Source organism: Dryobates pubescens, chromosome 4 (assembly GCF_014839835.1).
Source record: "Dryobates pubescens isolate bDryPub1 chromosome 4, bDryPub1.pri, whole genome shotgun sequence".
NCBI lineage: Eukaryota > Metazoa > Chordata > Aves > Piciformes > Picidae > Dryobates > Dryobates pubescens.
In genome coordinates, this window is record NC_071615.1 from 20,729,322 (window position 1) to 20,747,397 (window position 18,076).

An 18,076-nucleotide genomic window follows, 5' to 3' on the forward strand; every position below is an offset into this window, starting at 1 on the left:
GTGCTGTGTGCTCATGGCTGCAGTGTGGAGAGTGTGGGAAGAAGACAGATGTGGTTATTGAGTTGTTTTTCTACTTTGTAGGCTGCCTGTAGAGGTGCTGCTGCTAGCAGTGGGTTTTCCAAAGAGGAAGCAGTGGCACAGCTCTGCTGTGTAGTCTGAGCAGGATGGAAGGAGTTGCATTTTGGAGATGTACATACCACATGCAGGGCTGTTTGGGGATTGATTTGTTTATTGTCCAGAGCACTGTCTGGCTATGTAATACAGCCTGAGGGATTTAGGAGAGCTGGGACAGTTTTGGTTTGTTTGGTTTTTTTTTAAAATATTGGCAGCACTAATTCAGTTCACTAATTCAGTGAAACTGAATTAAAATCTTCTGTGAAAGCTTTTATTCTATGTTAATTTTAATTATTTTGTAGTGACAGTGTGAATTTATTACTCCTATTAAGTCAGGCAGATTGCTTCCTCTTTAGTGGCTGTTTGACATGCATGGGCATTTCCTGAAGTTGAAGAAACAGTCAGATGTAACAGCCAGCTGTTGAAGCAGCAGCTTAGTGTAGCTAAATCTGTTTTATATTGAGTTAAGAACATTTCTGGTTTTTCTGCACTAGCTTGTTACCTGCATTTTGTTTGTTTATTTGGGTTTTTAGCTAAGCTGTGGATACACAAACCCTTTGCTTTGATAAGCCATATTTCACAGGTCTGGGATTTGAAAGATTTATTGTGATTGTGGAGCCTTGTGAACAGGATAATTTTGATTTGTTCCACTAAAGATGTGAGTCCCAGATCCACAATTTGTTGGGCTCATCTGTGAGGAACTGAGAGCAGCTCTTACAGAAAGTACAGATGGAATGATCAGGCTGACAAACCCAGCAAATTTGTGGGGATGGGGCCGTAAAGCATCCATTAAAGAAGAACATCTGTGCAAGAGATGTTTGGCAGTCAGGAGCCCAATACAGGAGACATAACAATATTTAATGAAGCAGTCAGCAATGCTAGGAGACCACAGAGGTGACCTCCAGTGACACAGTAAATATGCTGTAAATGACAAATGTACTGTAAGTGCAGAGCATCCTTCAGCTGCAGTGCAGCGAGCCTTCTGACTCTTCAGAATGTTTTGCAGCCTTAAACAGCTCCATTGCAAACCTCCCATTAACTGAAATCAACTGGTTTTGAGTGGAGGTGGCTTTTGTGTTTCGCTCTAATGTATTTGTATGTAAAACTTGGTAAATACTAAAAAATTTAAAGGCTAGCCACAGGGTGTTTATAAAAAAATCATTTAAAGCACAAGGAGGTGTTTTCATCACTTTCTCGGGTAGTCTGTGTGATATCCTAGTTGCTTGCCTAAAATAGAGAAAAATATTTGTGTGGATCTGCCTCTCAGTGGAAATTAAATTCCTGTCTCTAACAGGCATGTCACTTCTTGCAGATGAACAAGATCTGATAGCAAAAGAAAAAAAGTTATTTTATTGCACATGCATTGCTCTTGGGAAACAGGGGCAGCCAGTCAGGTTTGATGAGCTGCTTTAGTAGAGCTGATCTTTCTTTTCCAGGTTGTATTTTCTCTGTAATTGTCTTTCAGGCCCTTCAGCAGTGATTTAGCAGACTACTGGCTGCCTGTGGATCTGTACATCGGGGGCAAGGAGCATGCTGTTATGCACCTGTTCTATGCCAGGTTCTTCAGCCATTTCTGCCACCATCTGAAGATGACAAAACACAAGTAAGCCTCACACAGTTCTGTAAAAGGACTTCACAGTTCACCTGACCAGCAAGAGTGTTAATGGGCACTGGTATGATGATGACCATTACCCTGACTAAGCCTGAATTTTCCACCCTTCTGCTTGTCAGTCTTGGCCCACGACTTGGTTTCTCAGGCAGCCACATTTTCTCTGTGCATGGTGCTTTTATTACAAGGGCATCAGCTGCCTTGAAGGCTTCAAATGCTGCTGTAGGCTTTGAGCCTGCAAAAGCCTTTGTACACTCCTAAGTTCAGGTGTTCTGAGTAGTGCTGTTATTTCAGACCAGGGAACTTCTTGCCAGCAATACCATTCCCATCAGTCAAATATGCATATATAGAAAACTGAACACTGCTGGAATTCAGTGCAGTGCTGGAGCTCAACAGTGCAGAGCACTTCTTGCTAAGCAAGAGCTGTGTATGTATCTGCTGGCCATTTCTTTATTATTATTGTGATATAAATACTCTTAGCTACTCTGCTGATGCTGGTATATATATATATACATACATACGTACATATATATATATTCATTATCCCCTGGTTTGGGTAGGGAAAGTTTGAGGCAGGAAGGTGAGTTACCTGATGTTGGTCTCTCAGTTAGGTTCTCAGCTCAACATTCCCATTTCCACTGAAATTCTGCCCTTCTGTATCTTAAAATGCCATGACAGGAATGCTGGGAGGATACAAGTGTCAGAGCAGTAAAACCATGTCCTGTGCTCTGTCCTCTTCTATCAGCAGCAATGTTTGAATAGCTGGAGCCACAATGAGTGATTCCATGAGAAGAACTGGTCAGGAATTTGTCATCTGACAACCTGTACACATTCATTCTTTACTAGTGGCCTCTCTAAAAGCTTGGTGTAAAAGAGGAACCTACACATAGTTCACACTGAACTCCTTGCTCAGCCTTCTGTTAGGACTGCTCAAGGGCTGGTCTGAAAAGAGTGATTAGAAATGACGAGCTTATTGTTAGGAAGCGTAAAGTCATGTTGTTGAAGTGCACAGCTCTGAGGGAAAACACCAAACTGGTAAACACTGCCCTCTCCTGCCTTTGCAGTCTTTCCCCTAGCAGCTCAGGTCTTGCTCACTGATGGAATTAGGAAAATTCTCAGTTCATGAGCTGCTGCCATTTAAGGGATTATCTGATGTCCTGACATTTTTATGACTCCCCCATTAGTCTGTAGTAATTTTTCATTTGGATAGCTTTCTTCATGGAAATTTTATTGTTTGGCTTCTACCCTCTGATTTGCCAATCCACTGGAACCTTTCCTGATAGTGTTTTAATGGTGTACTAAGGTAATAATGAGGTTGGAAATAAAAATTCCATGGTTTAGATTTTCCAAACAATCTCTTCAGATCTGATGTTCATGAATATTAGAGAAATATTACAGGAGTCATAGATAAAATAGGCAATTACAAACATCACATGTGCTTTCAATAGAAAATGCATGGAGGCTTCTGAAAGGTGTCAGTGTAGTTGAGATACCCCCTGAAGATGGGGCATGACCTTCTTTTGAATGCATTGCACTGGAGGTGGTGGGAAATGTTGCTCATTTCCTCAGTGATGCCAAGACAGAATAGATGGCACCCTCTGGGCATTGGTACTTGTGGTGCTAACAGATGAAGCCCAAATTGATGTCACTTTGTTTTAGCAATCTGGGCTGTGAAGTGCATCCGTTCCAGAATTAATTCAGCAGCCAGTCAGCCCTCCAGCTGTGACCACTGCTGGCAGAGGGACCAGCAGCCTCCTCAGCTGCTGCAGCTCAGCCTGGCACGGTGAGCGTGCGCTGATGCCCTGGCTTACACCTGCTCGGCGCTGTGACAGCAAGTGCCAGTGGCAGAGGACTTGGCTGTACTCTGCTTTCAGGAAGCAGTTCTGTCTGATGAATAATTGGAAGTGGAATCTAGCACAACCTCCCTGAGGGATTCCAAAACAGTAGAAAAGGTTCTTGTTGCCATTAAGTCAGCAGGTTTGTTGTGATGGCAGATGTGCTGAATAAGAAGGCACTGTTTTCATGTGGCTGCCTTACAGAGTAAAAGAAGCTCTGCATGTGGCGGGTTGGCCTGTGAAGGAAGGATGTTAGAGCTTCTCTGTGTTCACCAGGGACTTGGTCACTGCTGTTGATTTGAAGGAAAGGCACTCAGCTAGTGACTTTTACATCTTGAATGTTCAATATAATTTGATCTTTTTCTGGCCAAAATGATCAGCTTCTGCATCTTTAGTCTCTCCTACTCTGGTGTTGCTTCACTAGCACCTGAACTCAGCTGACCATGACTGGACCAAGGTCTTCACTCTAGAGCACAGCGTGGGGTGCTCTCAGCCTTTCTAAAGGTTCAAGATGGAAATACAGGCAGGCAGCTCCCTTGCTATGGCTGTCCCTTCTTTTGAGGGCATTATTTTTCACTGTTGTAAGCTCCATAGAGTCCTTCCAGGCAGGCCATAAAGTCCTGCTTCTCACCTTTCACAGAGCAGAGCAAGGAGCATGAAGATGTGGCACCGGGAATGAGTTCCTGATCTGCCAGTCATGCTTACCCCCCTCCATTCATTGTGTGTTCCTCTCTAGAGAGAACGGGCACAAAGCACAGGCAGGGGGAGGAGTATCACGTTCTAGAAGACTGCAACTGCGTGGTTTTGTTGATGGGAACTAAAGTGTAACTCTGCATGGTGGCCGTGAGATGGAGCCTCCAGCACGCTCAACGTGCACTCCAGCAGCCGTGCAGACCTGGCCTCAGTTTCTTGCTCCTTTTGAGCACGTCTCCCGCCAGGGCCTCCTAGGCTTTTCCCCATACATGGCGATGTGTTTTGTACTGCAGCTTTGTGGCCTCTGTCAGCATAAACAACAACAGGAAATGCTCCTTCCTGCTTTCAGCTCTTCATAACTTGGCAAATGATCTGAACTAACTCTTTGTCATTAAAAAGAAGTATGCCTTGAAAAATCACTTCCAGTCCAGAGCGCTCTCTGCTTCGGATCTTCTGGAGACCTCATTAACTTTATTTTAGGTAGCAGCAAGTGTAGCTGTGTCAATAACAGAGTGAAGTGCTGAATGAGAAGGTGGAAAATAATTTTGGTTTTTCCTTGGTATAATGCCTTCAGTTTGTACAAAGTACTTCTCCTGAACAGTTAGCTCCTGACGCATCTTTCCACCAGTTGTTGATTAGAGGATTAAAAGGATTTTTTTCCTGATTTCATCTTCTAATTTACTTGGGTAACTTGAGATAATTCTTTGAGAATTTAGCCAATACTGCCTCCTACTTTTAAAGCACTTGTTCATGCTGTCTAAATTTTACTTCAGTTCTCATCTTCTTAATCTCCTTTATTTCTAAATGGGTTTTCAGGCTCCCTAGTCTGTGTGCACCTCCTCAGGCTGGCTCAGTACCTTCTCCCTAGCCCCTGTTGACTGCACTCCTGCCCTTAGCTTTGATGCTTCTAAGGCTTTTTTTCAGCCTTGTCATACACAAGTTTCATGAGAGTTTACTCTTCCTGGTGCAAATTTTGATACAAAAATAAAGTTTTAATGTTCAAACTAAAAAATGGATCCACTGCTGTGCATACTTCCCGGTATTGCCATTTTTCTAGTGTACTTCTTGCTTACAGCTAGGTCTTCATGGGTAGTTTTACAAAGGGCCAAGGCATGCAAGTGCTTCTGTTAGAGAAACTGCCCTTCTCCCTTTACAGAAAGAACTGTGCCGTGAGAGTTTGTTCAGAATGCCCTCAGGGAGAAGCTACAGTTAAATATTTGTGAGACAGTGATGCCAGGTACTTGAATGCTTTAACACATGAGGATTCAGCTTGGAGTTGGTGAAATTGCTGGCCAGGAAACTTTGGCCAGGAAACTTTGGTGTATTGTGCATATGTTAATCTGAAAAGTGATGTTAGAATATCTCAGTACTGAATTAGGATGCAAGAATGTGTGCAGAATGCAAATAAAGCCTTGTTCTTGCCAGCCAGCCACCGTGAATAAGTGCAGAGTGCTCCTTCTAAGGTGACAGCCATTTTTGTGTAGTCAACTTTGAAATTCTTGTTGCATTACATCGTTGTTCCTGATTGGCTTAACACCTGAGGCTTATCAGAAACTGTGCTTTTGACAGCTCTTTTCAACACAAAAATCCTTTTTCCTTCCATCCTTAGGGAGCCTTTCCACAAGCTCCTGGTTCAAGGTCTTATCAAGAACCAGACGTTCAGACTACCAACAACAGGACAGTGTGTGAAGAGAGAAGAGGTTGATCTCACTGGTAAGATCTCACTGGCATGGTGCATCCAGAAAATCAGGGGCTGCTTTGGTGGTCAAGTTTTAGTGCTGGGGAAATTTGGAATTAGAAGTGAATCCTTGTAATATTTCAACTGGAGAGCAACTCCTGTGAGGTTTGGATTCCTATGCACTGCTAAGCTCACAGAGACCCTACTAACCCAGCGACTTTTATTAGTAGCATCCAAACACAGAAACCATGCTGTGGTGTTATTTTAGCTCCAGGAGAGTCCAAAAGATCAGAAAGCAGTTTTGTTAAGACAGTGCTCAGCAGCTTGCTGACTGGAGTTTGTAGTCCCAGCAAACAGCCAACCTACAAAAACATTGTGGCAAAGCTAACACAGATGTTGGTGTACTTAGCAGGAACAAATCCTGTTTCTCCATTTTTTTGCAGTGACTTCACTGCATAAACTGGAGCAGCAAGTCCTAGGCTGGGGACCTGTAACAAGAGTGCTTTGGTCATGTTTGCCTCTCTTAAGCACTCCTCTCACAAAACCTTGTTTTCACTGTTCTTCTGGCATGCAAACTCCCTAAGTCAGTTATAAAAGAAACAAACAATAACCCCCCTTCATATGCTTACCTGTGTCTGCTCTTCTATTTTTCTTCCAGAAAATCTAGGGCTTTTCTGCAGCAGGTGGGTTTGCTGGGTTGCACCTTTATCAGTGTAAATGCCCCTTTCCAGCTCCACATTCATGCAACAGAAGCCACATTCCTGCCAGGATCACTGCAGTTGAACCCTGTAAATCTGGTGTTTGTAGAAGTAAAGTGCAGGTCAAAATTGCGCCAAATCAGTACACCTCTCTGGGAGGTTTTCAAGGCCACAGTTGTAACAGTGCTTCAATCTTTGGGGTTGTTAGGGTGGCACATGGGCCAAGCACCTGCTACAGAATGAGGCTTGCTGACAGGATACAGTGAAAGCATTGGGCTATTACCTGTGTTCAAACACTTAACTAGGTAAAACTAGGGAGGGAAGGGGATGTTTACAGTGGGTGATTTTACAATGGGTGATTTTTGTTTTTGTTTGGAAACCAAATAAAACCACTGGAAATTGTTATTTCATATGCTTAGGCAACAAAATGAATTGCTGCTACGAATGAGCCAAATTGGTTGTAATATTTTCTGTTACATCTTAATATTTTAGGAACTGAGGCAGTTCACCTGAAAACTGGTGAGAAGCTCCAAGTGGCTTGGGAAAAAATGAGCAAATCTAAGTACAATGGAATAGATCCTCAAGAGTTTGTGAAAGAGTGTGGCATCGACACCCTGCGTCTCTATGTGCTGTTTGCTGCTCCCCCAGAGCAAGATATTCTGTGGGATACTAAAAGTAAGGCAGATTTTTTTTCCTTATGTTTGCTTGGCTTTTTTCCTTGCATTTTATATTTAAAACACAAAATACAGTTCTTGATGACCATGTTCTTGGCACAATTGAATCAAACAAGTATAATGAGCAAGTTTTGATTCTTCTAAAAGACAAAGCTCTCACTGAGAGGCAGGCTTGCGAGGTTGGCACAAGCAGCTTACCTCCTAGGAGCTAAAAGCATGCATGAAAAGTGCCTCTAAGTGCAAACTTGGACCTCATTCTCCTATGATGAGTGAAAAAGATTATTTTAGGATCATTTCAAGCTGCTTTTTGAATCCTATCAGATTACTTTTCAGTGTGTTGTTACTGCCATTTATTTACATATGTATGCAGTGGCTTTTATAAGCAGGACTATCAAATGCTTCTTGGCAGAATCTCATCAGAAGATAATCAGAGTTCCCAGAAGCTGATACTCATATACACACGACATTCTTATGAGCTTGTTTCTTGAATAAATGAAGATTTGCCCTCCTCTGCACCTGTTTACTGCCATCACACAATTTGTCACATTGACAGGTCTTCATTTCTTTCATCTACTGTGGTTCATCCATTTTAACCTAGCTTTATGCATACATTTAAAGCTCACCCTCCTGTTGCATAAAGCTTTAATAAAACACCCCTTGCCTGGTTGAAAAGGGCTACTTCACTGTTTCTTAGCCTCTTGATACTTAGTTCAGACTGCAATAAGCATTATTTTAGCTGGTGTCTGTTGCCCTTTACACTCCTATGTGGCCATCTATGTATTATTGCACTATTGTACTGGGAGGAGTGGGTTCTAGGACTTTCCTCAGTTGGCTTTCTGGCACCATCTCATGACAACAGCACAGATCTCTTGAAAAACCCCAGCTACCTGAAATCAGCTTTTCTGCTGTATCTTTCTGTTTTGGAAAGGAAATAAATTAATGTGAGAATCTTGGGTCCAAAACCCTTCCTGCTTCTCTTCAAAGTTTGGCATTCATTCATTGTAACTGAAATTTGTTTTTGCAATCTGTCATTCCTCTCAGCTGATGCTATGCCAGGCGTTCAGAGATGGCAGGTACGCATCTGGGCACTTGTAACCAAACTGATTGAAGCAAGGACTTCAGGAACAGTGCCCAATCCTGAGCTGCTGAAAAAGAAAGAGAAGGATGAAGCCAGAAAGATCTGGGAGCAGAAGAATCTGGTGATTTCTGAGGTGAAAAGAAACACTTAGTTTCTAAATGACTGAATAAGTTGCTGCTGATGCTAAAACCATATCCCTGACTTAGAGAAACAACAGGTTTTTCCCCTGATGAGTAGCTCATAATTTTGAAGTGACTTATTCTCTGTATAAGTGATTTTATTTACCTACAAATTCTGTGGTACAGAACTTTTTTGCAAAGTATACAGGTTTAGATAGGCAGAATTTCTGTGCCGTGTGCCTCTTGTAAAGGAGGAAAAGCTACAGCATTAAAATGCTATCAATTTGTGTTTGGAGTAACTGCTTCCAGCAGCAACTCTAGAGGTGACTTATGCAGGTTAACCCTAACCAAAGCTTTGGATGTTTGTTTCACACCTCATTATCATGCTTGCTGTTCCCTATAGTTGTTGGTGAAAATGTATTATCTTATCCTAATCCCCAAATAATTACTGAAATGATTGTTCATCTCCTCCTGTGTGTTGTCACAATGGGATTGATGACAATTCAATTATCCAAGGCTCAGAAGGAGGCAGAAATACTTGCAAAATAAACTCATGCTGTTTTTCCACGGCTACAAACATTTGCTGGTTTAGCCTCTGTGCTGAGGGAACTTCCAGGTCTTTTAACAGACTTTAGAATGATGATCCTGCAAGCTATGGATAAGCATTCAGCAGCACAACTGCATTTACAAGAGTGAAGGCCTCTTTTCAGGGCAAAGGGAAGATAGTTTGTTAAAAGGAAATGGGGAATAATTGCTAATAAGCAGTTCTCATTGGTACTGATAGAAGCTTTTAAAGGCCTGGAGCAGAGTGGAAGCCAGTCAGCTGAATTTCCACCTTTTATTTTTCCCTATGTTTATGTTTATATAATGTGTTTGCATGGCAAAGTCCTGTTCATGGAAGAGATAAGATGGGCATATTTCACGAATAGAAACTGGTTAGCAAGAATTCTTTTGAATTCAAACATCCCCAATACTGCATGCTTGAGAGTTTGCAGTGACAGCCCTTCTCTTCTCACACAAGGTGACAGAGTACTTCACAAAGGATCATTTGTTCAATGCCGCCATTTCCCGCCTGATGAGCCTCACTAACGTGCTCCAGGTAAGTATCCAGCAGCAATGAAGTCTTATTCTCTCTGATCCCACTCCTGTAACTCTTTAATATTTCAGCTGTAGGCCCAACTTCTCTTAAGTCATTTACTGTCATAAACATTGCTTCTAGGTCAAGCAATGGTTGAATTAATCAGTTCAGAAGCAGCACTTTCTAGTGTCTCCATAACCCTGAAAAATGTGAGTTCATGGGAAAAGCTGGATCCCATCAGAGCCACCAGACTCTGATGGCTGTGTCTGCATCCTGTCATTTCCAAAGGGTACATTTTGTTCAGCTCTGTTCTGTGTTCTCCTGTGGTTTAAACCAAATTGCATAGGTAGGTAGGTGGAGTAGTGCAGTACAGAATTACAAAATATTGGGACTTGGGTTATTCTGTGCAAGGAAAAAACATAAACTCACATTCCTCAGAGCATTCACCACTGGATTCTCTGCTAGCAGTACAGTTTGCAAATTCCCCTTTGAAAAACAGATGTGAAAAAAGCCTTTTTTATTTAGATGATGTTCAACTGTTAGCGTTATTTTTATTACTGCTCCTAGATCTGGTTCAGGCCTACAACTGTAATCTGATGTAACCAGACAGTAAATAAACATTTGGATTTTTTTATTTCTTTACTGAAATGCTATTTAATACTTTATGGCTCCCAAGGAGTTTGTTGGCAAAGTCAAGGAACTTGACGAAAGGTGAAATAAGGCCTGCATCAGTGCTGTACTGAGATAACTTAAGTCTGGGTTCTGTGTGGTGTTGGGAAGGCCAAAGACAGTTCTTTATCTCCACATCAGTGATTCACCTGCATTTGGGGCTGGTGGGTGGGGGTGAGCCAATGTTAAAACTAAACAAAAGTCAGCGTCCCAGAGCCAGCCAGGTGTTTGAGCACTGGCTTTTCTCAAGCAAACCCATCAGGGCAGTATCTGTCAAGAACCAAGTTTCCATATTGCATGCTGACACTTCCTCCTTTGCTCCTGTTGGAAAGGGGGAGGTGGGTGAAGATAAAATTTAGAAAACAAGTAATAGTTACTAAAACTTACTCAGATACAGTCTGCACTGACTTCGTTATATCTTAGGAAGAAGTTCTTCAGTAGGAGGCTGCCCAGGGAGGTGGTGGCTACCTCCTCCTTGGGGGTGTTCAAGACCAGGCTGGATGAGGCCTTGAGCAGCTGAGTCTAGTTGGGAGGTGTCCCTGGCCATGGTGGGGCGTGGGAGTAGGTGATCTCTGAGGTCCCTTCCAACCTGAGCCACTCTAGGACTCTGTGATTCTATTTCAGGGCTGCCAGGTGTCATTGTAATTCTCCAGACCTTTTCATAGGTTCTCAATTTGTTGTGATTACAGTGTCCTAAGAATAGGTATTGATTTGGGGGTTATTACTGCATTTTCTTCTTAAATTAAGCTACTTCCCTTCCACCTCAGAATATTAACAATTTGTTTTCTTTCCCTTCTGTCTATTTTTGCTTAGCAAGCTCCACAGCCTCTTATTTTCCACAGCAGGGAATTTGAAGATAGTTTGGCTTCGCTCTGCATTATGGTTGCACCTATGGCTCCACACATTGCATCAGAGATGTGGAAAGGTATTTACAGAAAAACCTTTTTATTGATGTTCCAGGAATGAAGGCTGAAAGGCTGAGAAGCTCTCTTTAGCACACAGGGCATGTTACCCCAAATTCTGCATCTATGTTGTCACCTTCTGGTGTGATTCCTACACAAACTTGGAACTTGGGGTGTTCCCAGATCTCTCTGCTTTTAGTTTTTTCCCCTTGCATGCAAAGATGGATTTCTTGAGACTAGGCAGAGAAAGGGAGAAGGAGATAAAATTCAAGACTCGACTTGCATGAGGAATTCCTTGGTCAGTTGCTGTGGGCTGCGTGCTACATGGATAGCAGTATCAAGAGCTGAACATGAAGACAGAAGCTGCTGTTTTCCAAACTGCCATAGGGCTACAAATATAATTTTAAAGGAATTCAGGCAAAGGGAACCATCAACCAGGGTATACAGAGAGCCCTATGCTAAAGAAATGCTGAATAAAAATCCTTCTCTTAGAATTCTCCAGAGACCAAGGGTTGTTATGCTGCAAATTAACCTCTCGTGGGGAGTGGCAGATGGGAAATCTTTAAGGTCTGCCTCAGTTGTAAAACCTTGAGCTCTGAATTCCAAGTGGACTAAGTTGCATTAAAGCTTGTGAAATAAGGGCTGTATGTGCCAGAGTTCAGCAGTTGCTTTTAAGGTTTCCTGGGAGAAGTCCCAAGCCATCTGTGGGAAGATAGGAACATATTCTGCACTAAGACCTGCCACAAATGGCTGTGTGGTTTTGGACTTTACAGTAACTTTTGGAAGTTGTTGTCATAATTTTCTATTCAACAGGCATCCTAAAACTTTGTGCATTCAAAGTGTTTCCAGAGCAGAGCTACTCACTTGCTTAGATTTCAGAGTTGTGTGTGGCCCTGCCAAGGAAAGGCTGCTCTTGGTCAAAGCAATAGCACAGTGGCAGAGGCTCTGTAAACAGCAGGATCTGTTGGGGAGAGCTGGGGTATTCTGTGGCTTCATCCCCAGTGTTTTTAAGATGTCTCAATCCAAGCTTAGTTGTTTAGAACAAAGAGTGCCATCAGACATGATCCATCTGCAGAAAGCTGCTTCTGGTCTATGTTCCCTTACAGCACAAAGTACCATCTCATTAAAATGATGCTTATACAGAAGCAATTGCCATGACTTTGTTTTCCACATTGGGAGAGATGTGGAAGGAAGAGGTGCAGGCTAACTGCTTAAACATACCGTGCCTTGTGAACCTGGAATTTGAGTACCTGTTAGGGAACGTGGGATCAACAAGTATGTTTGATAAGATGACAAAGAGCACTAGAATGGCTTCATTAACCTCACTTGCAAGATACAAAGCTTAATCCTGGAACATTTTGAATGTCAGAGGAGGAAGTCTTTCCCTACTTGTGAAATCTCTGGGGAATGAAAATGATAAACATTTTCTGGATCCCTTTTTGATGTAAGAATCAAAAGGAACCCTATAAAAATCAGGAGTACATTGTCCTCAAGTTCATGTTCTAAACTGCACTCTGGCTCCACCAAGCCTTGTTGCAATTTCTTAAACCTTGCCTTGTTTACCTTACATTATTGCAGTATAAAACTGAGCTTGCTAAACACTCTGCTTAGTTTTATTTGTGCTTTAGTTATCTACATACACTCAGAGTCTCTCTTTTGTGCCTTGATTTGCTTCTAAATGTATGGATAGTTCTGCTTCCTCTTGTGAATGAGTTAGGAAAAGGACTTTGTATATTATGAGCTCTATAAATAGCACCTTTAGCAGTGGACCCTCCATTTGCTGTTGGGAGGCAAATAACAATTTATAACTTAAATACAGACATTTGGTTGTAAAATAATTTGTACACAGCTTTTACATTTTGTTTGCTTTAGTGATTCAATCAGGGAATATTTTCCTTCCTACAGAGGAAAATGAAAGGAAAATTTGGAAACCCTGTGGTTAATAGCAAGCAGATAATTTTGCAGTGAGTAGGAATGCTGGTGGGAGCAGTGACTTGAAGAAAAATAATTTTACTTTCTTACTGGTGTTTCTCATTAGGAAGTGTTTACTTCATCATGAGATACTCTTAATACTGATTTTTCTACAGCCTTAATGTTGACTGTTGGCATTGCACTTCACAGGATGAGCTATACTTTTATTGTTGCATTGCAATCTCTCCTTTTATGCTTTTCTGATCACTGATGATGGTCAGGAAACAGAGACATTAGGAAGAAATTAGAGCAGAATTTAAATGTGAAACAATGACAGGCTGTAATTGGACCTTGATTTACTGTGGTCTGTGATACCAAGTTAATTCTGTCAAAGACAGTGAATCCACAAAACTCTAGAACTTGCTGACCGAGCACCTGGAATGGGGCTTTGTGGAGGTACTAAAATAACTTTTGAGAACTGGAAGCTCTTCTGCAGGTGCAAAGAGTATTTTTCTGTGTAAATCACAGATGTTTTGGAAATTGGAAAAAATGAATAAAATCAACCAACCTTTTGTACTTTTCTAGTTTGGGAATAAAAAGCTGGGCAAAAGAGGGGATCTGATGTCCCAAAATATCTGAGACTGTTAGCTTCACTCAGTAATTACACAAAATATTCTCCTTTTCTACAAAGCAAACATTGAACTGCACATCATACATTTATAAGCACCTAACAGATTATCTTCAATACTTGCCTTCTGAATGCATTTATATTTAAATAGCCCCAACATGCCTTTTTTGGCATTGTAGTTGATTTCCATTTCCATCTAAAAGCTCTTTGACACAGATCACAGTGAAAGGTAAAAAACAAATGCAGATCAGTGTAGAAGAGCTTGTAAAGATTAAAACTTGGCTAAGTGTAGAAGTATCACTGTACATTAGCGGTTGGAAGGGAATTCAAGAGAATAGAATAGAATAAACCAGGTTGGAAGAGACCTTTGAGATCATTGTGTCCAACCTATCGTCCACCACCACCTAATCAACTAAACCATGCAGCCAAGCACCCTATCAAGTCTCCTCCTAAACACCTCCAATGATGGTGACTCCACCACCTCCCCAGGCAGCCCATTCCAATGGGCAATCACTCTGTCTGTGTAGAATTTCTTCCTAACCTCCAGCCTAAACCTCCCCTGGTGCAGCTTGAGAATGTGTCCTCTTGTTCTGGTGCTGGTTGCCTGGGAGAAGAGACCAACCTCCACCTCCCTTCAGGTAGCTGTAGACAGCAATCAGGTCTCCCCTGAGCCTCCTCTTCTTCAGGCTAAGCAACCCCAGCTCCCTCAGTCTCTCCTCATAGGGCTTGTATTCCAAACCCCCCACCAACTTCATTGCCCTTCTCTGGACATGTTCCAGCAAGTCAACATCCTTCCTAAACTGAGGAGCCCAGAGCTGGACACAGTACTCAAGGTGTGGCCTAACCAGTGCAGTGTACAGAGGCAGAATGACCTCCCTGCTCCTGCTGGCCACACTGTTCTTGATCCAGGCTAGGATGCCATTGGCCCTCTTGGCTGCCTGGGCACACTGGAGGCTCATGTTCAGCCTACCGTCGACCAGTACCCCCCCCAGGTCCCTCTCTGCCTGGCCGCTCTCCAGGCACTCTGACCCCAGCCTGTAGCTCTGCATGGGGTTGTTGTGGCCAATGTGCAGAACCCGGCACTTGGATGTGTTCAATCTCATGCCGTTGGACTCTGCCCATCTGTGCAGCCTGTCGAGGTCCCTCTGCAGAGCCTCTCTACCCTCCAACACATCAACTCCTGCCCCCAGCTTGGTGTCATCTGCAGATTTACTGATGATGGACTCAATGCCCTCATCCAGATCATCAATAAAGAGATCATCAAGTCCAACCCCCCTGCCAAAGCAGGATCACTTAGGGTAGTCTGCACAAGAATGCGTCCAGCTGGGTTTTCAAAGTCTCCAGAAAGGAGACTATAGATATCCTCCTGCTTAGATATCCTCCTGCTTGGCAAAAAAAAAAGTTCTTTCCAGCTGGATTTAAGTGCAAGTGAGGCCATATTGATTATCACAGGAAAATGACAAAGCTTATTTTAGAGCGGTAATTAAAGATACTTTGACATTTTAAGTAATTAGGAGCAATTTAAGCGACTGATTGTACCAACACTATCTTGCTTTGCAAGTCTGGGAACAGAGTTCATTTGCAATTTTTTAGCCTTTTAGTCCACTTTTGGCTTCTTTGTTGATGAACTTCACAAGCTCAGAACTGCAGTTTGCTATCCCAAGGGTACTTCTGCTGTACTGTGGAACTTAAATGTCGCACATTAAGTATAACTAATTAAAGTAAAATGCATTTAGATATAATTAGGCAGATTGAAGGTATATCAGGTTTTGGTTTTCTGCAGCTGAAGAGCTGTTTTGTCATGGGGTTTAGTTTCTATGTGACTATTTTGTTTTCATGCAGCAGCTAGGAGTGAAGGGTTTGGTCTCCCTGAGCCGACTTAAGAGCAAATGTTGGCATTGGCAGTAAATATTTGCAGTCTGAGTGGAGGAAAAGCTGTGTGAGAAGTGCCTCACCTTTCAGCAGCCAAACAACAGTAACCTGGTGCTGTAAGATCTTGTTTGTTAAGAGAAGGAAGAGTTTTCAGTCTTCTGGTGTGCCAGCCTAAGGGTCTTGATTGTGCAGGGAATGTGCTTAAACCCACGAGAGGAGGCTGTAGTCCCTCAGTGTGGGAAGAGTTCATCCGGCTGCTGTCTTGGCAGTTTATGAACACTAACAGGATGAGGAAATCTGTTTCCTTCCTGAAACCTTGTATCTGAGGAATATACAGCCACCACTTGAGACGTTTGGGGGGTTTAGTTTGTTTGTAGTATTTCAGTATTTTGCTGTCCAGACAAGGATGTGAAACTGCCTATTGTGAGTTCTTACATTTTCACTGGAGATGGCTCGTGAAAGATGCATACTGCTGATAAACACATCCTAAGATGCATTCAGATGAAAAAATAAATATTGGACTTTGTAGCATTGCAGTTCTCTCAGCAACATTTTACTTGATGGTGCAGTAGCTCTTCTGAAAGAATTTTTTTGTTGGACTTCAGTCCTTGCCCAAGAAGGCTTCCGTAAAGAATGGAGCTGAGCAGGAGTTAATTGATGTTGCAGATTTTAGCTGAAAATGTGAATGTAAAACCACACATGGTTTGTTATCACAGTGAAAGCCTGACATGGCCAGTTTTTAACCCTCTAACTGCTTTTGTGGAGTGTCCCAGAATCGGCTGGGAAGGCTGGAGGAGGATTCTGCCTGGGTCCTAACAAGTGGACCATCACCACTCTGGATCATGGCAATGAAGTTTCTGGTCTTGCGTGTGTTGCATTTTGAAAATACAACCCAAATCATTACGTTTTCCATGTTCTACAGCTCACAAGATGTGAAAGAAGGCAGGAAGCCAAACAGGCAACATAATGAAAACCTTCATTTTGGTTTCCTGTCAAACTCTGCTTTCTGAAACTCATTCTGTTGACTTTTGCACTTCTTGTTTTAGTGTGGATGAGCTCACAGCTTATTTGGTAGCAAGAAAATGAACCTAAAGGTTGACATTTTGCTTAATCACACTTTATCTGCTTTAGAATATGTTCCTTTTATTAGAGATCTTATTAGGACTGAGAGGTTCCAGGGGCATTAAAAAGCACTCCTGGTTCTGCTTTTGTAGTAGAAGCTTTTGACCTGTATCAGAAAGTGGGGTTTGGATAGTTTCAGGAATCCTCTTCAATGGGAAAATGAGTGGCCAGTATGTGTGCTTCTGCTACAAGGCATCTAGCCCCTTGGGAAGAAATGAGCTCATCTGGAGGTTCAGAAGCCAAAAAGGGAAGAATCTAGCAGCTGTGGTCTTTAAAGCCAATGTGATAATGAATCACCAGGGCAAAGATTTATTTTTTTTCCCCTCCTTTAGTTCCTATCTTTTGCTCTTCTAGTTTCTGAGCTACTGTTGCACAAGACCAAAAGTCCACCAACAGATCCATTAAAGTGTTTTTTTATTTCCCTGAGGAGATTTTTATTCATGGGAAATGTACACACTCTTGCTTGCCCTTAGAGACTGGGCCACCCTGCTGCCCCTTGCCATTAGAGACTGGGCCACCCCACTGCCCCTTTCTGAATCATTCAGCAAGGCTGGGGGCCATTTACCAGCATGCTTTGTCTGCAGAAGTGCTGGCAAAAATGTGGTGACATTTTCTGGAGGAAGCTGCATTCCCTTCTGTCCCTCTTGGCCGTTAGTAAGTAAATTCACATGTGCGTTAGGCATGGGTTGGGTTTGCTCCTGTGTGTGCCACCATGCTGTGTTTTGAGCAGCTTCAGCTACTAACCATCAGTTCACCATTCAACGGTGAATTTTGTGTCCATGGCTTTTCTTTATGCTCCTGCTGGAGCTTCCCTAAACCAGCTGAGATGCCACATATATTTTGCAGTTCATAATGAATCATGTGCTTGTAAAAAGTTTCATTCTATTCTTACTCATATACAGAGAATGTTTTTAATTTAAACATCCCCTGGATTGTTGAGAATCACAGGAGCAGTCATCAGTATTGATCATATTTGACAGCTGCTTCAGTGAAATCTTTATTTACTCTACAGCTAGATTAAAGAGCAACATAAACCCCACTCATGCAACATCAGAATGAATTGCATCTTATTTTCTTATTACTTAAATCAGGAATGCATTGTCTTGGGGAGAGCAAAGCCTATTCAATAAAAGGAGATAGCTCATAGCCATGGTAGGACTCTCAAAAGTAAAATCAAAGGGGAAAGTGGTTTGCTTAGTAAGAAGGGAGGGCAAGATGTACCAGGTGTGCTTATGTGAGAAAAGAGAGACCTCACAAAATAGGAGAAACCCTTGCAAGTAGCTTGACTTGCAGATTTAGAAACTACCCAGCAAGTTATAAAGGGCAGAATAATAACCCATAATTGTGCAGCATTTTGGTTATTACTAACATTTTAGCCAAAGTGGTGGCTTTAGTG

The 18,076-nt window shown here is 42.3% G+C and overlaps 1 protein-coding gene across 4 annotated transcripts in view; it reads left to right on the plus strand.

Moving 5' to 3' along the window:
• Positions 1-18,076, plus strand: part of LARS2 (leucyl-tRNA synthetase 2, mitochondrial) — a 94,127-nt gene that overhangs the window by 71,172 nt on the left and 4,879 nt on the right. For all 4 annotated transcript variants that reach the window (XM_054160908.1, XM_054160906.1, XM_054160905.1 and 1 more), the window contains exons 15-20: positions 1,580-1,717; positions 5,861-5,964; positions 7,120-7,302; positions 8,343-8,512; positions 9,520-9,597; positions 11,059-11,170. In XM_054160908.1, coding sequence (XP_054016883.1) covers positions 1,580-1,717; positions 5,861-5,964; positions 7,120-7,302; positions 8,343-8,512; positions 9,520-9,597; positions 11,059-11,170 — 785 coding nt within the window. The remainder of the gene's footprint in view (positions 1-1,579; positions 1,718-5,860; positions 5,965-7,119; positions 7,303-8,342; positions 8,513-9,519; positions 9,598-11,058; positions 11,171-18,076) is intronic.